General features: G+C 37.7%; 5 protein-coding genes across 8 annotated transcripts in view; 2 read left to right on the plus strand and 3 right to left on the minus strand.

Annotated features, from left to right (window-relative positions):
• Nucleotides 1–1,976, minus strand: part of LOC118750669 (uncharacterized protein PB18E9.04c-like) — a 20,307-nt gene extending 18,331 nt beyond the window's left edge. For 2 of the 4 annotated variants that reach the window (XM_036485400.1, XM_036485404.1), the window contains exon 1: nt 1,754–1,976. The gene's annotated coding sequence lies outside the window, so the exon portion shown is untranslated. Of the gene's footprint in view, nt 1–433; nt 686–1,753 lie in introns of those variants that run through there. The other 2 variants (XM_036485399.1, XM_036485403.1) reach the window with 2 other exon arrangements.
• Nucleotides 1,977–3,222: 1,246 nt separating this feature from the next.
• On the plus strand, nt 3,223–6,873 carry LOC118750671 (negative elongation factor B). Its single transcript, XM_036485406.1, has 4 exons — nt 3,223–3,529; nt 3,597–3,695; nt 3,753–4,952; nt 6,405–6,873. The coding sequence occupies exons 1-4, from the start codon at nt 3,407–3,409 to the stop codon at nt 6,750–6,752; spliced, it is 1,770 nt and encodes a 589-aa protein (XP_036341299.1). The 5' UTR covers nt 3,223–3,406; the 3' UTR covers nt 6,753–6,873.
• Nucleotides 6,874–6,999: 126 nt separating this feature from the next.
• Nucleotides 7,000–14,387, minus strand: LOC118750670 (protein HIRA homolog). Its single transcript, XM_036485405.1, has 10 exons — nt 14,159–14,387; nt 13,807–14,072; nt 12,158–12,952; nt 11,737–12,095; nt 11,510–11,671; nt 11,075–11,451; nt 10,869–11,014; nt 8,658–9,022; nt 8,330–8,546; nt 7,000–8,245 (listed from the first exon to the last, which is right to left on the minus strand). The coding sequence occupies exons 1-10, from the start codon at nt 14,193–14,195 to the stop codon at nt 8,036–8,038; spliced, it is 2,934 nt and encodes a 977-aa protein (XP_036341298.1). The 5' UTR covers nt 14,196–14,387; the 3' UTR covers nt 7,000–8,035.
• A 1,860-nt stretch (nt 14,388–16,247) lies between these two features.
• LOC118750672 lies at nt 16,248–18,235 on the plus strand. Its single transcript, XM_036485407.1, has 4 exons — nt 16,248–16,571; nt 16,641–16,811; nt 16,894–17,521; nt 17,584–18,235. The coding sequence occupies exons 1-4, from the start codon at nt 16,559–16,561 to the stop codon at nt 18,062–18,064; spliced, it is 1,293 nt and encodes a 430-aa protein (XP_036341300.1). The 5' UTR covers nt 16,248–16,558; the 3' UTR covers nt 18,065–18,235.
• A 2,452-nt stretch (nt 18,236–20,687) lies between these two features.
• Nucleotides 20,688–22,015, minus strand: LOC118750664 (pyruvate dehydrogenase [acetyl-transferring]-phosphatase 1, mitochondrial-like; the record flags this gene model as incomplete). The annotated part of the gene is given in 2 exon segments (XM_036485397.1): nt 20,688–21,391; nt 21,448–22,015. Coding segments are annotated over 2 exon segments (782 nt in total), but the record flags the coding sequence as incomplete, so codon positions are not given.
• Nucleotides 22,016–22,035: the final 20 nt, after the last annotated feature.

A 22,035-nucleotide genomic window follows, 5' to 3' on the forward strand; every position in this document is an offset into this window, starting at 1 on the left:
CATACAAACGTACATATATATAAATGTACAATATACATACCTACATATTGTATATGTATATTCGCAAATATGAAGGTACATAGCAATGAATTCGTCAAAAGCGTTTATATTTCTCATTAATTATGCCATCAACAGCTTTTGCGAACAATTTATTGTATTGATAAATGCTCTTACACGTTCCAATATTTTTTACATACTTTTCGCCACCTTTAATTTTAATATGCACAATCTATGTATTATAAAAAGTTTACGTGCGAGAAGAAAAAAGTGAATCGGGCGCGTTTTCGGTATCTAGCCAATAATGCTTGTTGCTGCATATGCAAATATATAAAACCACTGCCCACACCACTTCCAATTTTCGCGTTTTGTTTACGACATGCGCATTCGCTTTGCTTGACATTTGGTATTCTTTGAGCTCTTCGTTCCGTTATACCTCTCTTCTTTAATTTCAAACGCCGTTTACGCTTTTGTTTTAGTGTATTTTAGCTTTCCATTCTAGTCTTGTATTTTCGTTCTCTCCGCAATTGACTATGTTGATTTTTGTTTTGTCATTTACCCATTCATTTATCACTTCGTTGTATTCAACAGCTCGTGCCTGCAAAAACTGTACTTGCGATGCCACGACCGCCTATTGTCTGTCCACAACAACGAGAGACGAAAAAAAAAAACAAGAGCTTTGCGACAATATGCCTAGATCGTTTGTTGGGGTTGTCCAAAAGCATACATGTGTGTTTTTGTTGTATTCTATTGTTGTTGGCCTCGGTCAATTACGCACATATTAGCAAGTGGAACAGAGGAAGAAAAGCGACGAATTGTCAAGTATACACAAGGGCCGTTTTCACCAACTCTGGTTAACACTAATCGCCAGTTAAACATCGTTGCCGACGTTACCGATACAACATAATATTATTATTAATATTACATATAATTATTATTTATTACTATTATTAATATTACATGTAGAATTTTACATGGTAAGTGCTATGCGTTGGGTAACCGCTTACACGCGAAGCCCATTTAACAGATTCTTATGTGACAACTCTCATGCAACGCTAAGTTTGAATAACTGGGCTATTAACCGGGTATGGAGAAAACGGAAAAGGCCCTAAGGGCCGGCTGTTCAATATCTACTTGCCGGTTAAACATCACTATCGACGATTTCGACATCATGCATATAACATGGGGTACGTTCAGAAATGCATCAAGCCAAAGCATCAGTCCCTTTTACTTCTAAACTAGAAGGCCACAACCGCCTGGTGTAAACGGTCCTTCAACTAATCTCTTTCAATGAAGTTGGTCGGATGCCTACTTTCGTTCAACTTTTGATTCAACTAATCGCCTGTGAAAGTAGAATCACGTAAATTCCCTATAAGTGTTGTATTGACGTATATTGTAGTATTTAAAGGCTAAATAAATGTTTAGAGGACTTGAAACCACAACCAAATATTTTTTAACTGTGTGGAATTTCACAATACGGCTTTTTAGCTTGCGAATCCCTTTAATAGTGTTTTACCCGTTTAAAGTTTATGACATACAACAATGCGACAGTATACAACACCTTGTCAACTTCCTAAATAATTGTGACTAGAAATCTCAAAGAGGAAAATTGGAGCCGCCTATGCTATGGATTTTCTTATGCTGTGAAAAAAAGGGAAGAAGATACGTCCTTATGTACATACATATGTAAGTAAGATACATGTTTTTACATTTACATTTATTAATTTCAGCTAGTTATTTTCAAAAAAAAACTTACCCGAATATAGAAATGCGCATATGTATGTATGTAATTACTTTTTTCGGAACTAAAGTTCGTCTTTTGGAGTCATATTTTTCTTTTATCGTACGTGTAGATTTTCATTTAATTCACTGCACTTTTTAACAATGGGAAACTGTTTCAATTCTTAAAATTGAAAATTGGGATGCATAAATCCCACGAACAATTGATTCTGAAAACGAGCACAACCACTTCTTCTGGAATTCACTGCGAAATGAATTTCAAAACGGTTTTGTACAATTTACTTTTTCTTTCTGGTTGATTTTCATCGCTCCATTACCTTATTCACTCATTTGGTTGGATTTTCTTTTTTTTACGAACCTATCCTCTCAAGCAATTCTCTATTTATTACATATTACATATATATAGTACATATTTAATTTTCTATGACTTTGTTTTATAGGCGTTTTCGCGTCTTCTGACGTTACGTTTTGGACCCTATTTCGTTTCGTTAGTCTAGGTCAGTGATGGAAAAGCAGGCACATAGGGCCATTTTTGGCATTTTCATTCTTAGAGCACTTTTGCCAAAGAACGTAGATAACCAGAATGGACAACTCGTTATAATTGTAACGAAAGTGCAAAACAAGGGCGTGCCTTCTCTTTTGCTCTAGTGCGTTTTTTGATTGGATGAAAGGCTAACGGCCCGCCTCCACAGGCAAAAGTTTTTGCCTACCAACTGTCATTTTTATTGCCTGATAAAAATTTTATCAGCGGCAATATTTGTGCGTGGGCATTTTTTATCTTGATAAAAGCATTTATAAGATGGCAATTTTGCCGGATTTCATCAATTAAAAAGTTTAAAAAGTATGCTATTTCACACCCAAGCAAATAATAACACATATTTTAATAGAAAACTGTTCAATTTTTGCTTTTATATTGAAATATCGATAATGTTGTCTCCACGAAGCTATCGCGCAAATGAAAATGTAGCTGTCAATGTACCAAATTGCTCGCAATATTTATCAAGATAAAAGCTCTGATTATTATTGCTTGCCAAGAGCAATATGCGGTCTCCATGGGCAAAATTTTGCCTGATAACATTATCAAGATAAAAACTTTTGCCTGTGGAGACAGCAAGTAAGGCACGCCCCTGTTGCACACTTTCGTTACAATTATAACGAGTTGTCCCTTGTTGTTATCTGCGTTCTTTGACCCAAGTTTACGTGATCTACAAGTTACAAGCGTTTAACAGTTCATTATCATTTACGGTGTAATATTAATTATTATACACTGAACTATGAACTATGAACTATCTGTACTATTATCTATAATAATAGACAATAATTTGCAATGTTTTTACACTTTTGCAATTAGTTTCGGGCACTATTCCACATTCATGACTTGCGCCACTCTGCCATAGTACGATTGTTGCTCCCTTTCATACCACAGTAATTTTGTATACAACTCTGAATCAACAAAATGCATGCTCCTTCTCATTTTCAACCCTGATCAGATTTTACCCGAGGAGTACTCAAAAAGGTTTATTACTGTATATACTGTGCATTCAACTTTGATGAAATAAAGCGAAACGGAAGCAACATTAAATCATAACAAAAAAAAAAAGAAAAACGATTTGTTTTTTCTAAATACAAGTCCACGGTGAGAAATTAAATATATTCCAAACTAATAAAAATGTCCGTGCGACCGAAGTTTGCTGGTACTGGCCTAGAGGAAGTCAATATTCCAGGGCAAGCATATCTCCGAGAAGCGCTTACATCATGCACCGATCCTCTAAAGGCGATTGAAAGCTTTCAGGTTTGTGTTTCTACATATGTATTTGACACAAAATACTATCTCGAAAATAATGTTATTTGATTTGTAGCTGGAAAATGGTGTGCTTTTACCGTCTTTGCGGCCGATGTTGCCACTTTTGGATTTGCATGGTGTGCGGCGTCTGGATTTTCACACTTCGCTCATGGAGGTAAGCAAAACAGAATTTGGTTTCTTTTAGTGACTAGTGATATTTATAAATTCATAGGAGTTGCGGGAAAAGCTGATTGCACATATTAATGAGTTGGGGCAAAAGGATCCGCGTGAGCGTGACAAAAAATTGAAGGAATTGTTGGTAAAGAGTTTTCCCGTTGTCAGGGTTAAAGCGCTTAGACCAGTAGTAATGGCGATTTTACGAAATACCCAACATATTGATGACAAATATTTGCGAATTTTAGTACGCGATCGAGAACTCTATTCGGATACAGACACGGAAGTAAAAAGACAGATTTGGCGCGACAATCAATCTCTATTCGGTGACGAAGTTTCGCCACTTTTATCACAGTACATTCGTGAGAAAGAACATGTCCTATTCGATCATACAAATTTAAACAATCTTTTCTTTCACCCATCGCCAAAGGTGCGGCGACAGGGTGAAGTAGTGCAAAAGTTGGCGAATATGATAGGGCAGAGTGTGAAACTATACGACATGGTATTGCAATTTTTACGCACCTTGTTCTTACGAACCCGCAATGTTCATTATTGTACTCTTCGTGCCGAGTTGTTGATGGCACTTCACGATTTGGAGGTTCAGGAAATAATTTCCGTGGATCCATGTCATAAATTTACTTGGTGCTTGGATGCTTGCATTCGCGAGAAGAATGTTGACATAAAAAGATCTCGCGAGCTGCAAGGTTTTTTAGACAACATAAAACGTGGACAAGAGCAGGTTTTGGGCGATTTATCGATGACGTTATGCGACCCATATGCTATCAATTTTTTAGCCACGTCAGCAATTAAAATTTTACAACATTTAATTAATAACGAAGGACTGCCTCGCGATAATACCATTCTCATCTTATTGCTGCGTATGCTCGCCTTGGGATTGAGTGCGTGGGTAATGATTGATTCCCAAGATTTTAAGGAACCAAAACTTGACTGCCAGGTTGTTACAAAGTTTTTACCTGCGCTAATGTCACTTATGGTGGATGATCAATGTCGTAGTTTGCATTCGAAATTACCTCCAGACGAGCGTGAATCTGCACTTTGCACGATTGAGCACTCGGGGCCTGCACCAGATGCCGTTGAGGCGTATATTCAGGAGAGTTCTGTAGCCAGCATATTGGCGATGTATTACACTTTGCATACGGCACGCCTGAAAGATCGTGTTGGCGTACTGCGCGTTTTAGCAATATTGTCTGCTTGCAAGGATGACCGTGCCTACGAAGATCCATTCCTACATTCACTTGTAAGTCAACAATATGCTCACATATAATTTAATATTCACAATTATTTGCATGAACAATGTTTGCATTAATTATTTATCAAAATATAGTTCATCCCATAATATAAACCATATAAATCAAAGTTGCACACACAGTATGAATTTCCCGAAAATTCAAAAAATTATCATCAAAATTAAGATTTGTATTCAGAATTTCTAGAAAATTTTCGAGTTTTTGTAGCTCAAAATGCAAATTTTGGCTCGCTAAAAATTACCGTTGACCTTTAGAACTTCTATGTGAAGGGTGCTGTGCGTTTTTTTCCATATAACGCTTAATCAAAACTTATTTGATTTATTTGGTTGATATTATCGAATGAACTATATTTTCGTATATCGTCGTTTAAAGTAAAAAAACCGCGTATCAACAAAATTTAAAACCGCGACGAATGGATAATGATTGAGCCAAGAGCTTGTATGAGCAAATCCAATTTTTGGCAGCAAATGTCAGTTACGCGGCTTTGCGGAATGACGATTCGCGGTTTTGCACTTTAAACGACGATATTCACCCTCATTGCGAGAGTCGTGTCGAATGCAAGTCGTTTTTCGAGAGCCGAATGGTATAGAAAGTTTCACGGTAAAACTTTGCAGAACTGTACACTTTTCGACGATTTTCGTCGTTTACTTAAGAGCGAAATACACAACACAAGCGGCTTGACAAACTAAGCGAAATTTCCCTTTGCCTCAAGCCATTTGTGCTGTCTATGGGGTGTTTGAAGGTTCGACAAGCCGCTTGAGGGAAATTTGAGCAAAAATCAAATTTTTTTGATTTTCTGGCCGCCATGTTGACGTTTGATCAAACCGCTTGCGATGTGGATGGTAAAATCGCCTCAATTGCAACTGAAATTTCACCAAGTGAAGACGTAAGGGAGAATAATGGTAGAAAACTAAAATGTTTTACATTGTTAACCGAAAGAAAACTAAAATTCTGTGCTTGAACGACTCATGTTTGCATGGTCTATGGCAAAATGGGAAAAGTATGTTTGACAAGCCGCTTGTGTGGTGTATTTCGCTCTTTATTTTACCACCACAGTAGACAATGTCAATGTTGTCGAAGCATGGGGCTGATTATATTAGACTTAGGTGTACACATTAATTTAACGCTCACAGTACATATCGTTACCTTATTAGTTATATATAGAAAGGCCCTACCAACCAGTTTTGTTTTTTTGCAAAGTTATTTCAGAAACTTAACAATATTTTGCATTTTTTAGTTGGAAACTTCTTTAAAGTTATTTTTTTTTTTTAATTCAAGCCTTCAATTTCCATTAGGTTTTTAGTGATAAGTTGTACAAAGTAGGATTTTCAAGAAAAGGAGATAGTGCTTATTTATATTACGGTAACGAACGATATGTGTCTCGATATACATATATGTACTACATATCCAACTCAAATCAAATTAATGCATTGAATTTTTAGATCGCATTGCTTATCCCAATGGCGGAAGAATTTTCCACTGAAGATTTTTGTACTACGCTCTTCGATGAATTCCTCTTCGCTGGACTGACACGCGATAATGTTACGAGGCATATGTTAAAGCTGTTGTGGTATGTGCACAATAAATTGCCTACCGGGAGATTGGCTACACTCATGAAGGCTATTCAACCCACAACTGGCCATAACGAAACGGTCCACAAACTGTATGAAACACTCCAGGAACGGATCGGTGCGACTATGCACGAAGGTCCAATACCTGAACAACCAGAAATAGATTTTGATTCACCGCTGAAAAGCGTACCCACTCCTGGTCCTGCGTATATGCAGTGAGGTGATGAAGCGAAATTAAGACAAAAACATACATAATTTTTTCTTTGTATTTTTCTTTATAAATTATAAAATTTTTATATTATGAATGTATGTACATGCAATAAAAAAAGACTTGTACGCTTGCCAAATTGATGGAAAAACGTTTTCAACTCGATCTAGCACTACATTCAAAAATACACCAATTAACTTGTTAAATCGGGAAAATCAGCTCGCAAACATGTTAAATAAAATGCAGTAAGTTAACTTGTTAAGCCAATTAACATGCTCGGAAACAGTTCAGCGCAGTGTTGTATACGGAAGATTCCGATAAAGATTTAATGAACACGGTTGCTTTGAATTGAACATGAATTACTTTGAAATGTACATGTCTGCGTTTTCTCTATACTGAGATTAGTAGCTATACATAATACAAAGTACGATATGTGTAGCCATGGTTACTAGACCAGCATCTATGTAGACACCAGTCCCCATACATAATGGGGCTAGGACTCATAAATTGTATAGCCATTCGTGACTGAAGGCAAGGAGACACAATGGGAAATAACTAATAAAATTATTCAGCACAACTTGCAGAAGAGTAATGAACGGCTAAGCACCCGCTACAACAACAGCAACAAGGGAGTAATGAAAAATTGTATCTCAATACAAAAATTAAAAAGGTAAGCCAACGCTTAATTTTAAAACTTGAAAGTTTAAGATGCTGCTGATCACAGTTTTTTACATGCAATTGCGTAACAAATAAGAATCAAAATGTAAAGCTATGTATATATGTATTTCAAAGTAAAAGAAGCTATACATTTCAATCAGATCAGCTGTTTTTCTTGTAGAACATTTTTACCAGTAAGAATAAACAACTTTGGAAGTGTTCGCTTATATGAACGCCAAATCTGATACTTTTTGATAATTATCAGGTTTTTATTGTAGTTTTTGGAGATTCCTCTGCCAAATATAATTCTGGGTCGTTCCGGTTACGTAGGCCCGACTGTCGTGGGAACGAATTTTCAGGTTGTCGAACAGGCTACTTGTAGCAGCATAAACAATGCCTAAATGGGGAATAACTCTGTGGTGGCAGTCCTTAGGCAAATACACGTTCCACTATGTGTTTCTCCATGATTTGTTAAAGATTTCTAATACAACTCTGTGCTGAACTTGTTTTTAAATTTTTCAACAATAATTGCATGGTATTTAACCTGTTTACAGGCCGACTTTGGTCGTTTATCGCACTATAACGGTTGGCAGTCGTTTGTTTCTTTTTTCGTTAACAATTCGAAAATATACAATGCCTACATTACATCCCTTGATTTCGACAAATTTGCCTCGGTTTCCATATTCGTATTTGGAGGAGTCGTCATAACGACATCTGTGACAACACTTGAACCCGGTCTCATACAAAACTCGAACAGCTCGTGATATTCCATATACAACCGCTGCCATTTTACATGCGGTTTAAGTGTATTCAGCACGTTCTCTAATAATTGATGCTTGGGCACTGCCTTTTGTTTTTAAGGATAAATATACATTCAAATGTATGTATGTACACATTAGAATTGATATTGTTTTGAAAATTTACAAATTACCAGTATTTTGTGATCGAGCCCGCCATTACGTGGTGAAGAGCCCAGCAAATCATCCAGTAATATCCTTAAACGTTGTTCAGTCCCGCTAAGCGCCAGCTGATACGCGTACATGTTGTACCAGAAAATCAATTCTTCGGGGGAATTAATGGCTTCTGCTATCATAAGTTGATTTTCTATAAAATTCAGTTTGGCACTGGACTGCCAGTCCTGCATATTCCTATAACGAACAAACAACTTTAATAAATGGGAGGTATTAGCTGATCTGCTAAATACACAGAAAAAGAGAGCATTTCATTTATTCAGCAGATAAGAAATTCATATGACTTACATATCTACTGAAGTGTTCATGGCAGCAAATGTATTGGTTGCAGCTTGTGTGGAAATCAATGGATATGAAAAATAGTTTTTCTCAAAATCTTTAGGAATCGTGGTTTGCAGACCATGACGTACTAGAGGATCCTTATTATTGAGTACAAGCCATGATTGCAGTTGCGGCGAATATGAATAAGCACTACCATTGGCATATAAAATCATCGGTATGCCGTCTTCTGTGATATTAAATTGTACAACCGTGCCTAGCTTTCCGCCAATATCATTACAAGTCGTTGATAAAAATATACGCCGCTCCTCAATGTGCCAGATGCGTAAAGTGCCGCAGTCGGTAACCACACCAACCAAGCGACCACTGGGACACTTAAATAAGAAAACGAAAAATGTATATTACAAGAATCAACTTAGATATGTATTAATGAGGTATGCACTGTGACATAAGATTTATACTCTCTGCCTTTGACAATGCTTCTGTTGAACCAAGACCCCAAAAATTCCAGGGGATCTTAAGGAAGTAAGTCATCATCGCAATCGACTAGAAAATTGACTGTCAAAAACTCTTCGAGAATTGTTTATGCTGTTACAACAACTACAAAGATGAAATGTTGTCTCTTTGGTCGATTCACAGAAGAGACGAGAGTTCGTTAAACCTAATGCTTAGATTGTGCAGGCAAACCCTCAGTCTACAGTGTCCTGTGCGATTACCTTTGACGATACCTAATTAAGATTGATGAGGAATGGCTCAGGCCATAATGAAGTTGTGGCTATCCTAGCTAGTTCGTACACTATCTCATTTCCCTCTTCACCTTTATGTGCTACTCTGAGAAACAATCATATACTTCTTTCTTCTCAAATACTATTGTCCGATAAGACGACTTCTAACACTAAATGTACAAGCCGTCTGGGTTTGTCAGGATAAGGTTAAGATTAGAGTCTATTGAATTAAATATGAATCCCCTTGAATATTTTTAGGCGCATACCAGTGTTGACAAAATGTTAATCTGATTAACGATTAAAAATAAACCATTAAAATGTTAATCACGATTAACGATTAAAATTAATTAATCGTAATCAACTGTACGATTAATGATTACATTTTTTAATTGTTAATTGTCGGTTGTGATTACGATTAATTAATTTTAATCGTTGATCCAATTAGAAAAGAAAATCTTATTACGTTCCAGTTGGTCCGAATTTGAAACCAAACACCAGTGATTTTGTGCTTCACGTGAGATTTTGGCTAGGTTGGTGTTGAATTCCATCTAAGAACATTATCCTTTCGTTAGGTGCAGTCCATTTTGAAAGAACTGCTCTCGAACTTCCCTCTAGTTATGACTATGTCATTAGCATAGCATATATTATTAGTGGCTTGGATGTAGCGGTTCTCGCTTCTCCATTAACTTTTTCATATGACTTATCGACGTGAGGGATTTTGTTAGCGTGTATTCTCTACTTTCAACCTCTGAAACCTATGATGGAATCATTATGGGCTGTTGCCAACAACGTTTCTTTCTCTTTGCCCCAAGTACTGCCGGCCAGCGACTTGAGGACATTGTTTCGGCTCTGCACTTTGTTGACAATTGCGGTTGTATGCGCCGAGAAGGAGAGCAAACTGTCGAAGGTAACCCCCGAGGATTTTGGGGTTATTCACCGGCGGTATTGTTACGCCATCGACGTGAATACCCAATTGCAGTCTGACCTCCCTTGTGCAGGTGGTGAATAGGGTTGCCGAGGATTTCGCAGGGGATAGGGCAAGGCTCCTTGCAGTGAAGAAGCGAGAAAGTTCGGCGAGATAACCGTTTACTTTGGAGCACATGTCATCAATTCCATTCCCAGACGCCATGATCGAACAATCGTCAGCATAGGAGACAATAGTAACACCCTCTGGTGGTTGAGGAAGCTTTGAAATGTAATAATTAAATAGTAGTGGGGACATCCTGTGGTACCCTCTGTTTAATTTTACGTGGCTTACTAGTTTTGTCTCCGAAATAACCGAGTGACCACTGGACCGATAGCGGGTAAAAAGTCTTTAGCCAGCCATCAATCCGACAGAGGCGGCCTAATCTCTATGGGTTTTACTTCTAGTTTTTGGATGGAGAAATAGGGACTTTAAAGGCTAGAATCCAACTACAACCGAACCTACAAAGATGCATATTTATGATGCCCCTGGCGAAACGTTGCATTTGACGATTTCATGAAATTTACTTACGAAAGTGCACTGAACCGCAGCTGAACTTATACTTATAACGGGCATTTTGGCTCTGCCAGTATGCATATCCATCAAACGCAATGTACCATCCATACTGCACAGCATCACGTGCTTATGGCAAAAATTCAAATTAACAATTGGCGAACCTAAAAAGACAAACAAGATAAGAGTTTTCCGAATTTCTTAAAACTGCATCCAATACAAACCAACTAAAATTTCCCAAAGTTTTTCTATCTGAGCCGGCCTTTGTATATTGTAGCCGGTCACTTTTGCCAAAAACCCACTACCAGTACCTAAATACCCATTGTGAACATGAACTCTATGGTCTAGGGCAGTTTTTTGGAATTCACATTTTGTGTTGCTATTAATAACCAATTTTGGACCAGTAGTAGAAGCTTGGTATGGTTTCACAGCTGTGGGTAAATGATCAGTTGCCAAGGTTGTTGCTCCGCTGAAGGGGGCGCTGGTAGATGACTTTGAAGTGACAATGAGCGGGAATGTCTTCACCGAACTATTTTCCGCTTTTTGGGGCTGTAATTTTGCAGCAGATGATGTAGTTTTTATAAGTCGGGCATCCAAGCATCTAGAAAGTGCGTTACATAGGCGAATGAGATGATTAATTCAAAATTGTTAATTCTCACATTTCTTGGGCCTCAGTTATCGTCGGTTTGGCAAATGTGCTCGTTCCTGGTGGATTCACTTCTGCAGATATGCTTGCTGTCGTTATTGCTGTTGATGTATTGGAATTCCATGCTGTTACAGCTGGAGAATTCGATACAAGGTGCGACGTGTTCGGAGACTCACTTCAATTTATATGATTTAGTCACAATTCAGTTATTATTAACAAAGAAATTTAGTGCGCTCTTACCTCACATCTTGATTAAGTGCTACAAAAACTGGAGTAATGCGTCGTTTTCCGTCAGCAGTTCTAGTTTCTGTTTGTTTCCTAACTGCATTAGTATTGCTTGGCCGCACTTCGTCGCTTCCTGTTGAACACAAATTTGTAGAAGGCAATTCGGAATGTCCGTTCGATATGGCAACCAACGCGGTTGGCTGAGTAACGTTGTAGTTTTGTTTACTAATATTTGCTGTTGGCAAGCTGGGAGGCATAGGCTTCTCTTGTGTCTCGCCCAGAAGTTCGGGATTTTCAATCAGTATGTCAGCTCCACCACTAGAACCGTTTTCAAGGGTTACACTTTTTCCGTATGTTTTTTGAAACAACGAGTTCTAAAAATATATGAGTTATAAAGATTTGAACAAGTTATGAACAACTTTGATTTTCTGCAAACCTTTTCTTCATCTGAAACAGGAGTTCCAAGTTCGCTTTCAGAAAATTGCAAGCAAGCCACTGTTCCATCGCCACTACATGCCATCAAAATACATTTTGCTGGTCCCCAAGAAAGATCCAATATGCTATCACTGAATAGATCGTGTATAACGACTAATGGTCGATTTAATGCAGTCATCCAAACTGATAACGATCGATCTCTGGAGCCCATCGCCATACAACAATACTGAAGTTTTCTATCTGCGTTGGATGCCTGCCTTGTCAAGACTGTGTCGTGGAACCGAACGCATGTTACAGCTTTTCTGTGACCTACAAAGTCTTTGTCACATTTCCATCCCTCTCGTTCTATAATGCGTGCAGTAGGGCCTCCGCCGTTCATAGCATGTGCTGACACTAGGTACAGTCCATCCGGGGACCAAGATAACCGAAGTATATGAGTGGTGCCGCCGCAACCTTTAAAGGGCTCAGTAATAGTGCTGCTACAACTCCAATCACTGGTCTTCCACATTTTAACACTTCGGTCATCACTTTGAGATGCCAAAAACTTCCCCAGGGGATCCCACGCTACTCCTTTAACCAATCCAGTGTGGCCCCTCAAAGTTGTAACCATATTGGGAAAAGATTGTACATCCCAGATGATGATGGTATTATCAATACTACAACTGGCTAACCATCGTTCATTAGGAGACCAAGCCAGGTCAAGCACATCCCCTGAGTGCCCACGTAGAGTAGCCGTACATTTCCATGATTCGGCATTTTTTTGAAGACCTCCCGTACCGAAAACTCCACTTGGCCCCTAAATTTTTTAATTTTTAATTAGGGACGAAAAATAATCATTATTTTATAAATTTGAACTAAACAAATCAACAAGTCGTAAAGCAGTTTTAATTTTCCTACTGCAAGTTACAATTATTATTTTTTCGATTTCAATAAAGATTAACGATAATCTGCCTTATCCTGAGTTTCGCCCGAAAAAAAATCACCCGAAAATTTGTATTCCGGCCATAGTAAATACATGACTTTCATTTTACCCGAACCGGTTTACTTTTCCCCTTTTGATCTCCATGATTTACTATGGGCGGATTTAAAATTTTCGGGTGAGCGAAAAAAATAAAAATCATAAAATAATCATTACACTGTAGGTAAATTTTTAAGTTTTGAAATATCACAGCCAAACGACCAAACACGTAAGCTTAATTTTGGCCCCTAGATTACGATGCCGTTTTTAGAAAATCCGTACCATGTCAAAATTTTGAGATATTTAGGAGGGAAGTTTTAGAGCTCTTACGGTGAAATGTTCGGCGCTTATAACACTGTGTTCAGGGTTTGAACTGTTTTTCTAAGCAAAAGTTTTGAAAGCTGATCTTACTTAATCAAGACCTTCTTAGTTCAATGGCGCCCTCGTTTACCGAAGGAAACTTAGGATAAGGCTGAATGATTATTCAAAAACCTCAAAACCTATACCACAGTACATTTAAGGTACCTAAAATTTTGTACCTACTGCATACAACGATATAAATCAAAAATTTAATTATGAACTTTTAATTATGGACTTTTACTTAGTTACGGCGTTTTGTATTACAGCGGCGATGTGAGATAGGACGTTTTTAAATTAAGGTAACGATATGTAAGCTTTCAATATTATTGTACCTTTGACATTCTCCAAATCATAACCAATTTATCATCCGACCCCGAAGCTAACATTTGACCATTAGGTGACCAACGAACGCAATTTACACATGCCAAATGGTTGTCCAATTGGCATAGCATCTTTGGTACGTTCTCATCCTGTTCTACTTTTTCCGATAGTACTGGTAATAAATTCCATATCACGACACGCCCGGAATCCAAGCCCTGACCGCCAGTGGCAAATTTAAGACATTCCTGGTGCACATCCACGGAGAATATTGGCTTATCTTTAGCAGTGATTAAAAAAAAAATATTTATATAATTTTTTCATTCAGATTTATTCTCAAACGACCAGCAGTACAAAAGATCATACCGTCATGATGCACCCAGCTAGGTTTCAAAAGTTTCATTAAACCAGATAGGTTTTTCTTGGGAGCGAAACTTTTTTATTTTTTGCTAATTTGAAAAGTTTTACTTAATGTAAGAGCACGTATTTTTTTGATAAATTTTCGTCTTGTTTGTGTCTTGTCTTTTATTGCAAATTTCGATTACCTTTCCACTTGCATTCTGTTTCTTTTTGCGTTTTGCGCCTTTTTCATTATTGTCGGTTTTCTTTTATCACTTTCAAGCGTTCTTTTTGTTTACTTTTTCCATTTCATCAGTTTTCTTGCGAACAGTGTGACCAGAATGACCCATGCTATTTACCATGATCCAACTACACAAGATCTGACAACATGAAGCAAAAGAAAAAAGTAATTTTCTGGCTGACGTAGCGGTTTGATCACAACGTAAGCGGTTTGAAAATAAAAAGTTTTGACTTTTGTTTGTCTCTCAAGAGGCTTGTCACCAGTGTTGCCATTGAGAATTTTCAGAAAGTCGCAGAAACGAGGTCATTGACGAAAAAAGGGCCAATGTATAATTTTTGCTTTTCTTTACTTCTTCTTCTTACTTGGCGCTTTATTGACGCCAAGTGAAGCCAAGTCCTTCTCCACCTTCTTCCATCGCAGTGGGGGCCTCCCTCTTCCTCTGCTACCACCAGCGGGCTCCGAGTTGAATTCTTTCAGAGCTGGAGCGTCGGTGTCGATTCGAACGACATGACCAAGCCAGCGGGGCCGCTGTATTTTAATTCGCCATCGTCTGCGGTACTCGCCGTCGCCAACGCGTAAAAGCCCAGAAATCTTCCGCAAAATCTTTCTCTCGAACACTCATGCTTCTGCGGCATATACCAGCAGGGGCATGATGAGTGACTTATAGAGCGTGGTTTTCGTACGTCGAGAGCGGACTTTACCCTGAGTTGCCTACTCACTCCAAAGTAACACTTCTTGGCAAGAGTGATTCTGCGTTGGATTTCCATGCTGACAGTATTATCGGTGTTAATGCTGGTTCCCAAGTAAACGAAATTCTCTACTTTCTCGAAATTGTAACTGTCAACAGTGACGTGGGTGCCAAGGCGCGAATTTGCTCACTGTTTGTTTGGTGACGGGAGATACTTCGTCTTGTCCTCGTTTACCACCAGACCCATTCGCTTTGCTTCCTTATCCAACTTGGAAAAGGCAGAACAGACTTTGCGGTTTTCGATCATCGGCATCGATGCCGATGATATCGATGTCATCGGCATAAGCCAGCACGCTCTTATAGTAAATTGTTCCTGAGCGGTTCAGTTCTGCAGCTCTTATTACCTTCTCCAACATTAGATTAAAGAAGTCACGTGAAAGGGAGTCGCCCTGTCTGAAACCCCGTTTAGTAGCTTTACTCTTTACTAGTAAAAGAATAAATCTGTTGAATTTAAAAAGAAAAAAGCGGGACAAGCTTTGCACAAAACAGGGTTGGAAACATACACATAAATCTAGTTGCTGCAAGGAGAAGAGTGGCATTTCCCTTCAAGGTTTTAAGTGATGCATTTTTTCGCATTTACTGGACGAAAATTTTTTCAACAGCATGGTTCTGTTAACATTTCCTAAAAAATCTTTGAAGAGGGGTAAGAGTCGCTCACAATTTTGGAAAAGAGTCCACAAATCAAAATTTTCAAAAAGTCGGGTCAAAGGGTATTGGCGCTTAAAAAGCGTCAAATTGCCCCTTTAGTCGCACAACGGATTTTTACCAATATCGGCGTTATTATTTAACTTTTAGCAATAGCTGGTACATCAAAACATAGAGATTCAGATTATAGAATTTAATATGCCTTTTTTCAAGCTCACATGCGAATGCTTTGCAACGACAAGTTTTGACAGATGTGTGAGAACGTCACATAAGAATATAAATGGAATTATTTGCCTTTGCGAACGTTCATGTTTCCGCTCGCATTGAACTGTATAGCAAGCTTATCAGAGCACAAACGGCTTGAAACAAAAAGTTTTTCGCTTGGTTTGTAAAGCCCTTTGTGTAGTGTATTTCGCCCTTAAAAAAAAACCTTCAACCTTCTTGTGTTGTCAAAATGCACTGCTTTAGCTACTGCACTGCTTTATTACCGTCAATACCATACGCGCATTTGACAAATAAGTGGAAAATGCTCCAGGATTCTTGGCCATTGCTGAAAATTTTTTATTTGGGATAAAAGTTGGTTCTATTTTTAGCCAAATATAGCAAGTAAAGGTAAATTGTTAAGGGCGATTGTTATTTTACTGTTGTTTGAATGAAAACGAACGGAAGTTGTGTGGTAACCAACTCGCAACAAAGTCAGCGAGTACCGAGTGGCTACATTGCACTGGCGAGGAGAATTTAAAACCGAGAAACGAAACTATTTAAACAAAAACCGGATCCACTCTTTTGCAAAATGCAAACCATGAGTAAGTCCAATATATCCACCCAAGACTAAGCTTCCGTTATATCTGCTATCAATAATTTTAACTGTGTAGAGCGCGAGCGTAAACGCTATCAAAAGGATACCGCACCAGCAGATGATATAATAACTTTAATACACTTGGTCCGCCAAAATCCCGCACTATACAACTACAAGTTACAACCAAATCAAAGACGGCGGATTGATGTATTAAACGGTTGGGCAGACATTGCGGCACAGATCGGAAGTAAGTGGTAGTTAACAGTAATCCAACCATTGTAAAAGTTGTCAATCGTTCCACAGAATGCTATATAAATTTTATTTTTTAGACAAATATACGGTAGAGGAATGCCGGCGCAAGTGGAAAAACTTAAGAGATACCTACCACCAATACCGGCTGCGCAAGCCCAAACTTGGCGACGGATTATCCAAATGGCGGTATGCGAAAGAATTAGAATTCCTTTCCACCGTATATCAGCCAAAATTAAAATCCCAACGTCACCAAAATTACATGATGGATACACAGCGCTCCGATTTGCATGATCTTGGAGGTAGTGTCTCAACACGCTTAAAGGAAGATCACATCGAGGGCAGCATTGTGCATCATTCGAATTCGGGCATTACTTTGGTAAACGATGATGAGACATTTATACTCACCACATATGAGGAGAGCGTTGCTGATGATGTTACCACTATCGACCATGGCGGACACGAAGATCCAAGCATATCTTCTCATATGGAATTGACGCATGATGATGATGATGATGTCGAAGATGTGCAGGAAATTGTTAAGAACGAACATGGCTCTTCACTAGATGACGCAAATGGTACTGAGGTCCACTATGAAGAAGTGTGCATGTATGAAGAGGCTGGTAACGGGCCCAGTGTCGATTGTGAAACTATAATTGGGGCAGGCGGAGTAGTGCGCAGCTCTTCGACAGATTCGAAAAATTTTACGTACGGAAATTATTTCGTATTTTGTTGAATTTAATGTAAAAAAAGTATCTCTTTTTTAACAGTTCTCATCATCACCATCACACTCATTCAACAGCCGATTCGTTCACCTACTCAATGAATGACTTTTGCATCGAGTCTATTCCGCACTTACCAAGTACAAGTGGTGGAGGAGGTGAAAGCGGCGGCGGTAGCAGTAATAGTAGTGTAATTGGTGGAACCAAGTTGAAAAATTTGGCAACATCGACAATTGTTACAACCCCTGTGGTTGTGAGCAGTAGCTCTACCAATCCGAATATTGCACAGCAGCAAACAGCAACTTCATCCATATTGCAATTGCAGTCACCTACTTCTATGACCTATAATGGACAGTCGCGGGAAGAGTTGGACTTGTTTTTTGCATTCCTAAAGCAAAAAATGCAACGTTTTTCAAAGGAAGAAATAACGCTAATGCAGGTGGAGTTTCTTAATTGTGTTCAAAAGCATGAAGCTGAACGCAAATACAACGGAGGTGGGGGAGGAGATTCATCAATACTACATCAGTAAGCGAAAATTTAATAAATTTAATGTTTAACAATTTGAAATTTTTATTGAAAATCGAAACATGTACTGTGTAGTTAAGAATTGTATGTAAATGTTGTGTGTATCTAATGCGCATCATAATGCTTCTGAATACTATTAAAATCAAATAATGAGCTCTTTATCAATTATTATTAATACATGTGGTATGTATGTTGTAAAATATAATGAAATATGAATTCTACTGCTTTAATAGTGCAAATAATACATACAACAAAATAGTGCTGGAAAGAAAGGTTTTTTGAGGCATCAATTATATATATACCGTACATATGCCATTTTTAACTGATATAATTTTGTTATTTAACCCGAAACCGCGATAAATCAGTTATTTTGTTAAAACGGTTGTATGGTGATGATAGCGTTTAAACGATGCCGTATCTATAGGTCACATTTTTAAAGTCCATTATAATTATCAATTTTCAAGGCATCTAATTCTCCATTATTTGTAAGATAATTTAGATTTTTTTTAATATTTCATTTCATTTTGATTACTTAGGATTACGATTACTGTAATTGTAATCCCGAAAATTTTCAGCATTACGATTACTTTATTTGTAATTGTAACATGCTTGAGTGCGAATACTTTAATTGTAATCCTTAAAATTTAACGATTACGACTACAGTAGTCGGAATCGTACTTTTTTTGATTACGATTATAGTAATCGTAATCCTAAAAATTTTAAGATTACAATTACCGTAATTGTTATCTTGAAAATTAGGATTACGATTACAGTGGTCGTAATCGTTAAATTTTTAGGATTACAATTAAGTTATAGCAACCATGCAATTCATGATTACGATTACAGTAATCGAGAAATTAGTTATGCTTAGAGCAAATATTGGTTTTAAGTTATGAACTCGCACATTTGTTTGAAATTGTTGTAATTTTCTGCACAGACTCGTGGTCCCAGTATTTCCAATAAAGTTTGATTTTGATTAACGGTCCACCTTGATGTTGTCACCCAAAGGGCAGGGACCTACAGTTTTACGCCGACCCGAAAGGTGATTGCATTTTTAAGACAAGCTGTTTTTCATGACAGAAATACACTCGGAGGTTTGCCATTGCCTGCCAAGAGGCGACCGCTTTTAGAAAAAAACGTTTTAGGTTCTTTATTTTTTAATGCTGGGTTGAACCGGGCTTGAATACAGGCCCTGCGGAATGGTAGTAATCAATCAATTCTTCATACTTTCGGGGAAAGTTACGCTCATTTATGTAACTACTAAACTTCTACAGAATAGCAGGAAATCGCAATCAACGTTTTCTGGATTACGATTACATTAATTGTAGTCATAATATTTTTAGGATTGCAATTAAAGTATTCATAATCGTAATTCTCATGATTACAATTACTGTAATTGTAATCTTAAAATTTTTGGTATTACAATTACGGTATTCCTAATCAGGTTTTTCATGATTACGATTACAGTAATCATACAAACTTATAAATTTCGCGTCAAGAGTATTATCCAAAAGCGTATAATTGATAATAGTGAAAGTAAGAATTGATTCCGTTTCTAAGTTCCAATTTTGTACACAAAAAATAAATATTGTTCCAAGCGATAAGAAAGCGACTCAGGTAATAAGAAAACGACTCGCCCAGGCGAGTTGCCTTCGGCGGACGTTTTATTGCCATAAGCCCACCGACTTTGCAACCGCGGACGACCGAACATATGTATACCAACTTCAACAAATAATTTGCCACTTTTCATGAAGTTACAGGAAAAAAAACTCCCGACTAAATCCTGTAACTTCTGACTAGGAACAGTTGCTCAGTTTCTCTTTCAAAAGTGTTGCCACTTACAGGTTTTATGTCAATAGGAACGACTTCCTGTAAGTTCTGACTAAATCCTGCAAATCGGACTGCTACTGGAACAGACTAAAAGCTGATTGGAACGGCTTCAGACGCACACGCTCGCGAACACCAGTTCCGCAGGGTAATCACTGCCGCAGCGACTCGCTTCATGCCATCCGGACGCATCGCGGAAGGCCGCCATAAGTCTTAAAATTTTTAAACGTAAGATAACGGCTAATACTTTTTTAGGCGTTTTGTGACTTGATCAAAATTCATTAGCATCCACTCGAAACAAGTAATTACATACTTTTCAACATGCATTAGCAGAGTGCACTTTTCTTTTGTTTTTTTGTTTATTTGGTTGGCATAAAGACACTAGGATTTTCACTAAAATTGTGTTAACCAAAATATAAAGTTTTTGCAAGGTTTTATCGAACTTAATGTGAATTTAAACATTTTTAAGATAAGATATGCATTATTTTTAAAAGGTAAATGTTAATTCACCTGCTTTATATATAATTCCAAATTTATGATATAAAATCCCCTCTACCAAAAAACTCAAATTGGGTAACGCCGCTTCGAATTTTTACAATTGAGCAGTTGTCAAAAATCTGCATTTTAATCGAAAAGTTGTTCACTGAAGGAACTACCTTCTTTTTTGCATTATGCATTTATCCATCAAAATCGTTTGATAAAGTGATAAACTTTGGGTGAATAGATTTTCATACAAAGTTTGACAGTTCATTTGTCAAAATGATAAATTCATCATTTTATCAAGTTTATCAGCAGTTTATCACTTTTAATGAATACCCCTATTAATTAATATAAATAAAGTTAATAAATCCTTTTATTCAAAAAAAAGAAAATGCGGCAGTTACTTTATGCGCTATATATTACATAATTAAATGAAAAAGCTGATTTTATATCACCGTTCTATTTTCACAATTGGCCTTAAAAACTAAAGCAACAAGCAGCGGGCTAAGTAAGACTGAAATTTCAAACTATCATTAAAAACTAACATAATTTATAGCACTTGAAAAGGAACGAAGATTTTTTTATGTTAACCTGGAAACTAAATTTCCCAAAATGTAAATAAAAAAGGTTTAGATATTTACAAATATATGTATCTAAAAGAGCAATTTAAAGTGTAGAGGATGGCTTAGTTCTTCGTGTCACAGACTACATTGAGGTATGCTTAGTTTTTAGCACTGGGCCTGAATCGCTGGTCATTCGCAGTAAGCTCACGACGAATACCCCAAATCGAGCCCTGATTCGAGTTGTAGTCTATGTCTCGGCATTGAGTTTTGTTATGTACTCCGTATTGAAATAGATGACGGTAATTGTAATATCATCACGATACAAGCGCACTACATCCTGCGGCAATGAAAGATAATATGCGATTTTGGAGTGCTCAATGCCGTAATCGGTGCCACCTAACGCATTTCGAATCAGGTGTGTGGCAGAATTCTGATCCAAAGGTTTGCGTGCGCGTCCAGCTCTACGAATATAATACGACAATCAAAAATTGTAAATTTATAATATTATTCTATTTACTTCCGTTCAGCTAGCAATTTGGATACTTCAAGCAATGTAACTTCTCCTGTAGGCAGCTTCATCGGTTCTAGCACCTTTTTTGAATTTAAATGTTCGCCAACTAGACTTATGACTTGCGATGGTGTTAAAAAATCCCACAAACCATCGCTAGCAATAACTAAAAACTTATCGTTTGGCCTCAGTATATGATGTTGTACTTCAGGTTGCGCTGTTAAGTAAGGCGGTGTATAGTAATGTGGTGGAACAGAATGCTCTCCAAAAGTAGGTACGACGTATTTGTCCATGATTTCGTTACTCCATTTGTAACGAAAGTCACCTAGAGCTCGTAAAGGAGCCAATTGCCCCAACAATCGCTCATTGCGTATGGCGGTGTCATGTTCCTCATTGGGGTGCTCTTCTAAGATACGTTGCACCTCTTTGAGATTATCGGCATTGTGTTCGGTATTCAATTTTTTCGCCTGCCATTGCCCTGTCTCGGGGCATTGTATGCCGAGAACTGCTCCACAATCGCCCGTGCTCGCAACATGCAAATCTAAGTGATCAATGTGGGCTACAACTGCCACAGCTCCTGAAATTTGAAAAAAAAAA

Source organism: Rhagoletis pomonella, unplaced genomic scaffold, assembly GCF_013731165.1.
Source record: "Rhagoletis pomonella isolate Grant_MI unplaced genomic scaffold, Rhpom_1.0 Rhpom_scaffold_00348, whole genome shotgun sequence".
Lineage (NCBI taxonomy): Eukaryota > Metazoa > Arthropoda > Insecta > Diptera > Tephritidae > Rhagoletis > Rhagoletis pomonella.

What these genes read in the sequence shown, in the direction of transcription:
- LOC118750671 (XM_036485406.1), top strand. Translation starts at nt 3,407, where the DNA reads ATGTCCGTGCGACCGAAGTTTGCTGGTACTGGCCTAGAGGAAGTCAAT. An exon ending in TTCACACTTCGCTCATGGAG is followed by an intron (nt 3,696 to 3,752) that starts GTAAGCAAAACA and finishes ATAAATTCATAG; the next exon opens with GAGTTGCGGGAAAAGCTGAT. An exon ending in ATCCATTCCTACATTCACTT is followed by an intron (nt 4,953 to 6,404) that starts GTAAGTCAACAA and finishes TTGAATTTTTAG; the next exon opens with ATCGCATTGCTTATCCCAAT.
- LOC118750670 (XM_036485405.1), bottom strand. Translation starts at nt 14,195, where the DNA reads ATGAAACTTTTGAAACCTAGCTGGGTGCATCATGACG. An exon ending in TGATTTGGAGAATGTCAAAG is followed by an intron (nt 12,953 to 13,806) that starts GTACAATAATAT and finishes TAAAAAATTTAG; the next exon opens with GGGCCAAGTGGAGTTTTCGG. An exon ending in GGCTCGATCACAAAATACTG is followed by an intron (nt 8,246 to 8,329) that starts GTAATTTGTAAA and finishes TAAAAACAAAAG; the next exon opens with GCAGTGCCCAAGCATCAATT.
- LOC118750672 (XM_036485407.1), top strand. An exon ending in CATTGCGGCACAGATCGGAA is followed by an intron (nt 16,812 to 16,893) that starts GTAAGTGGTAGT and finishes TTTATTTTTTAG; the next exon opens with ACAAATATACGGTAGAGGAA. An exon ending in ACAGATTCGAAAAATTTTAC is followed by an intron (nt 17,522 to 17,583) that starts GTACGGAAATTA and finishes CTTTTTTAACAG; the next exon opens with TTCTCATCATCACCATCACA.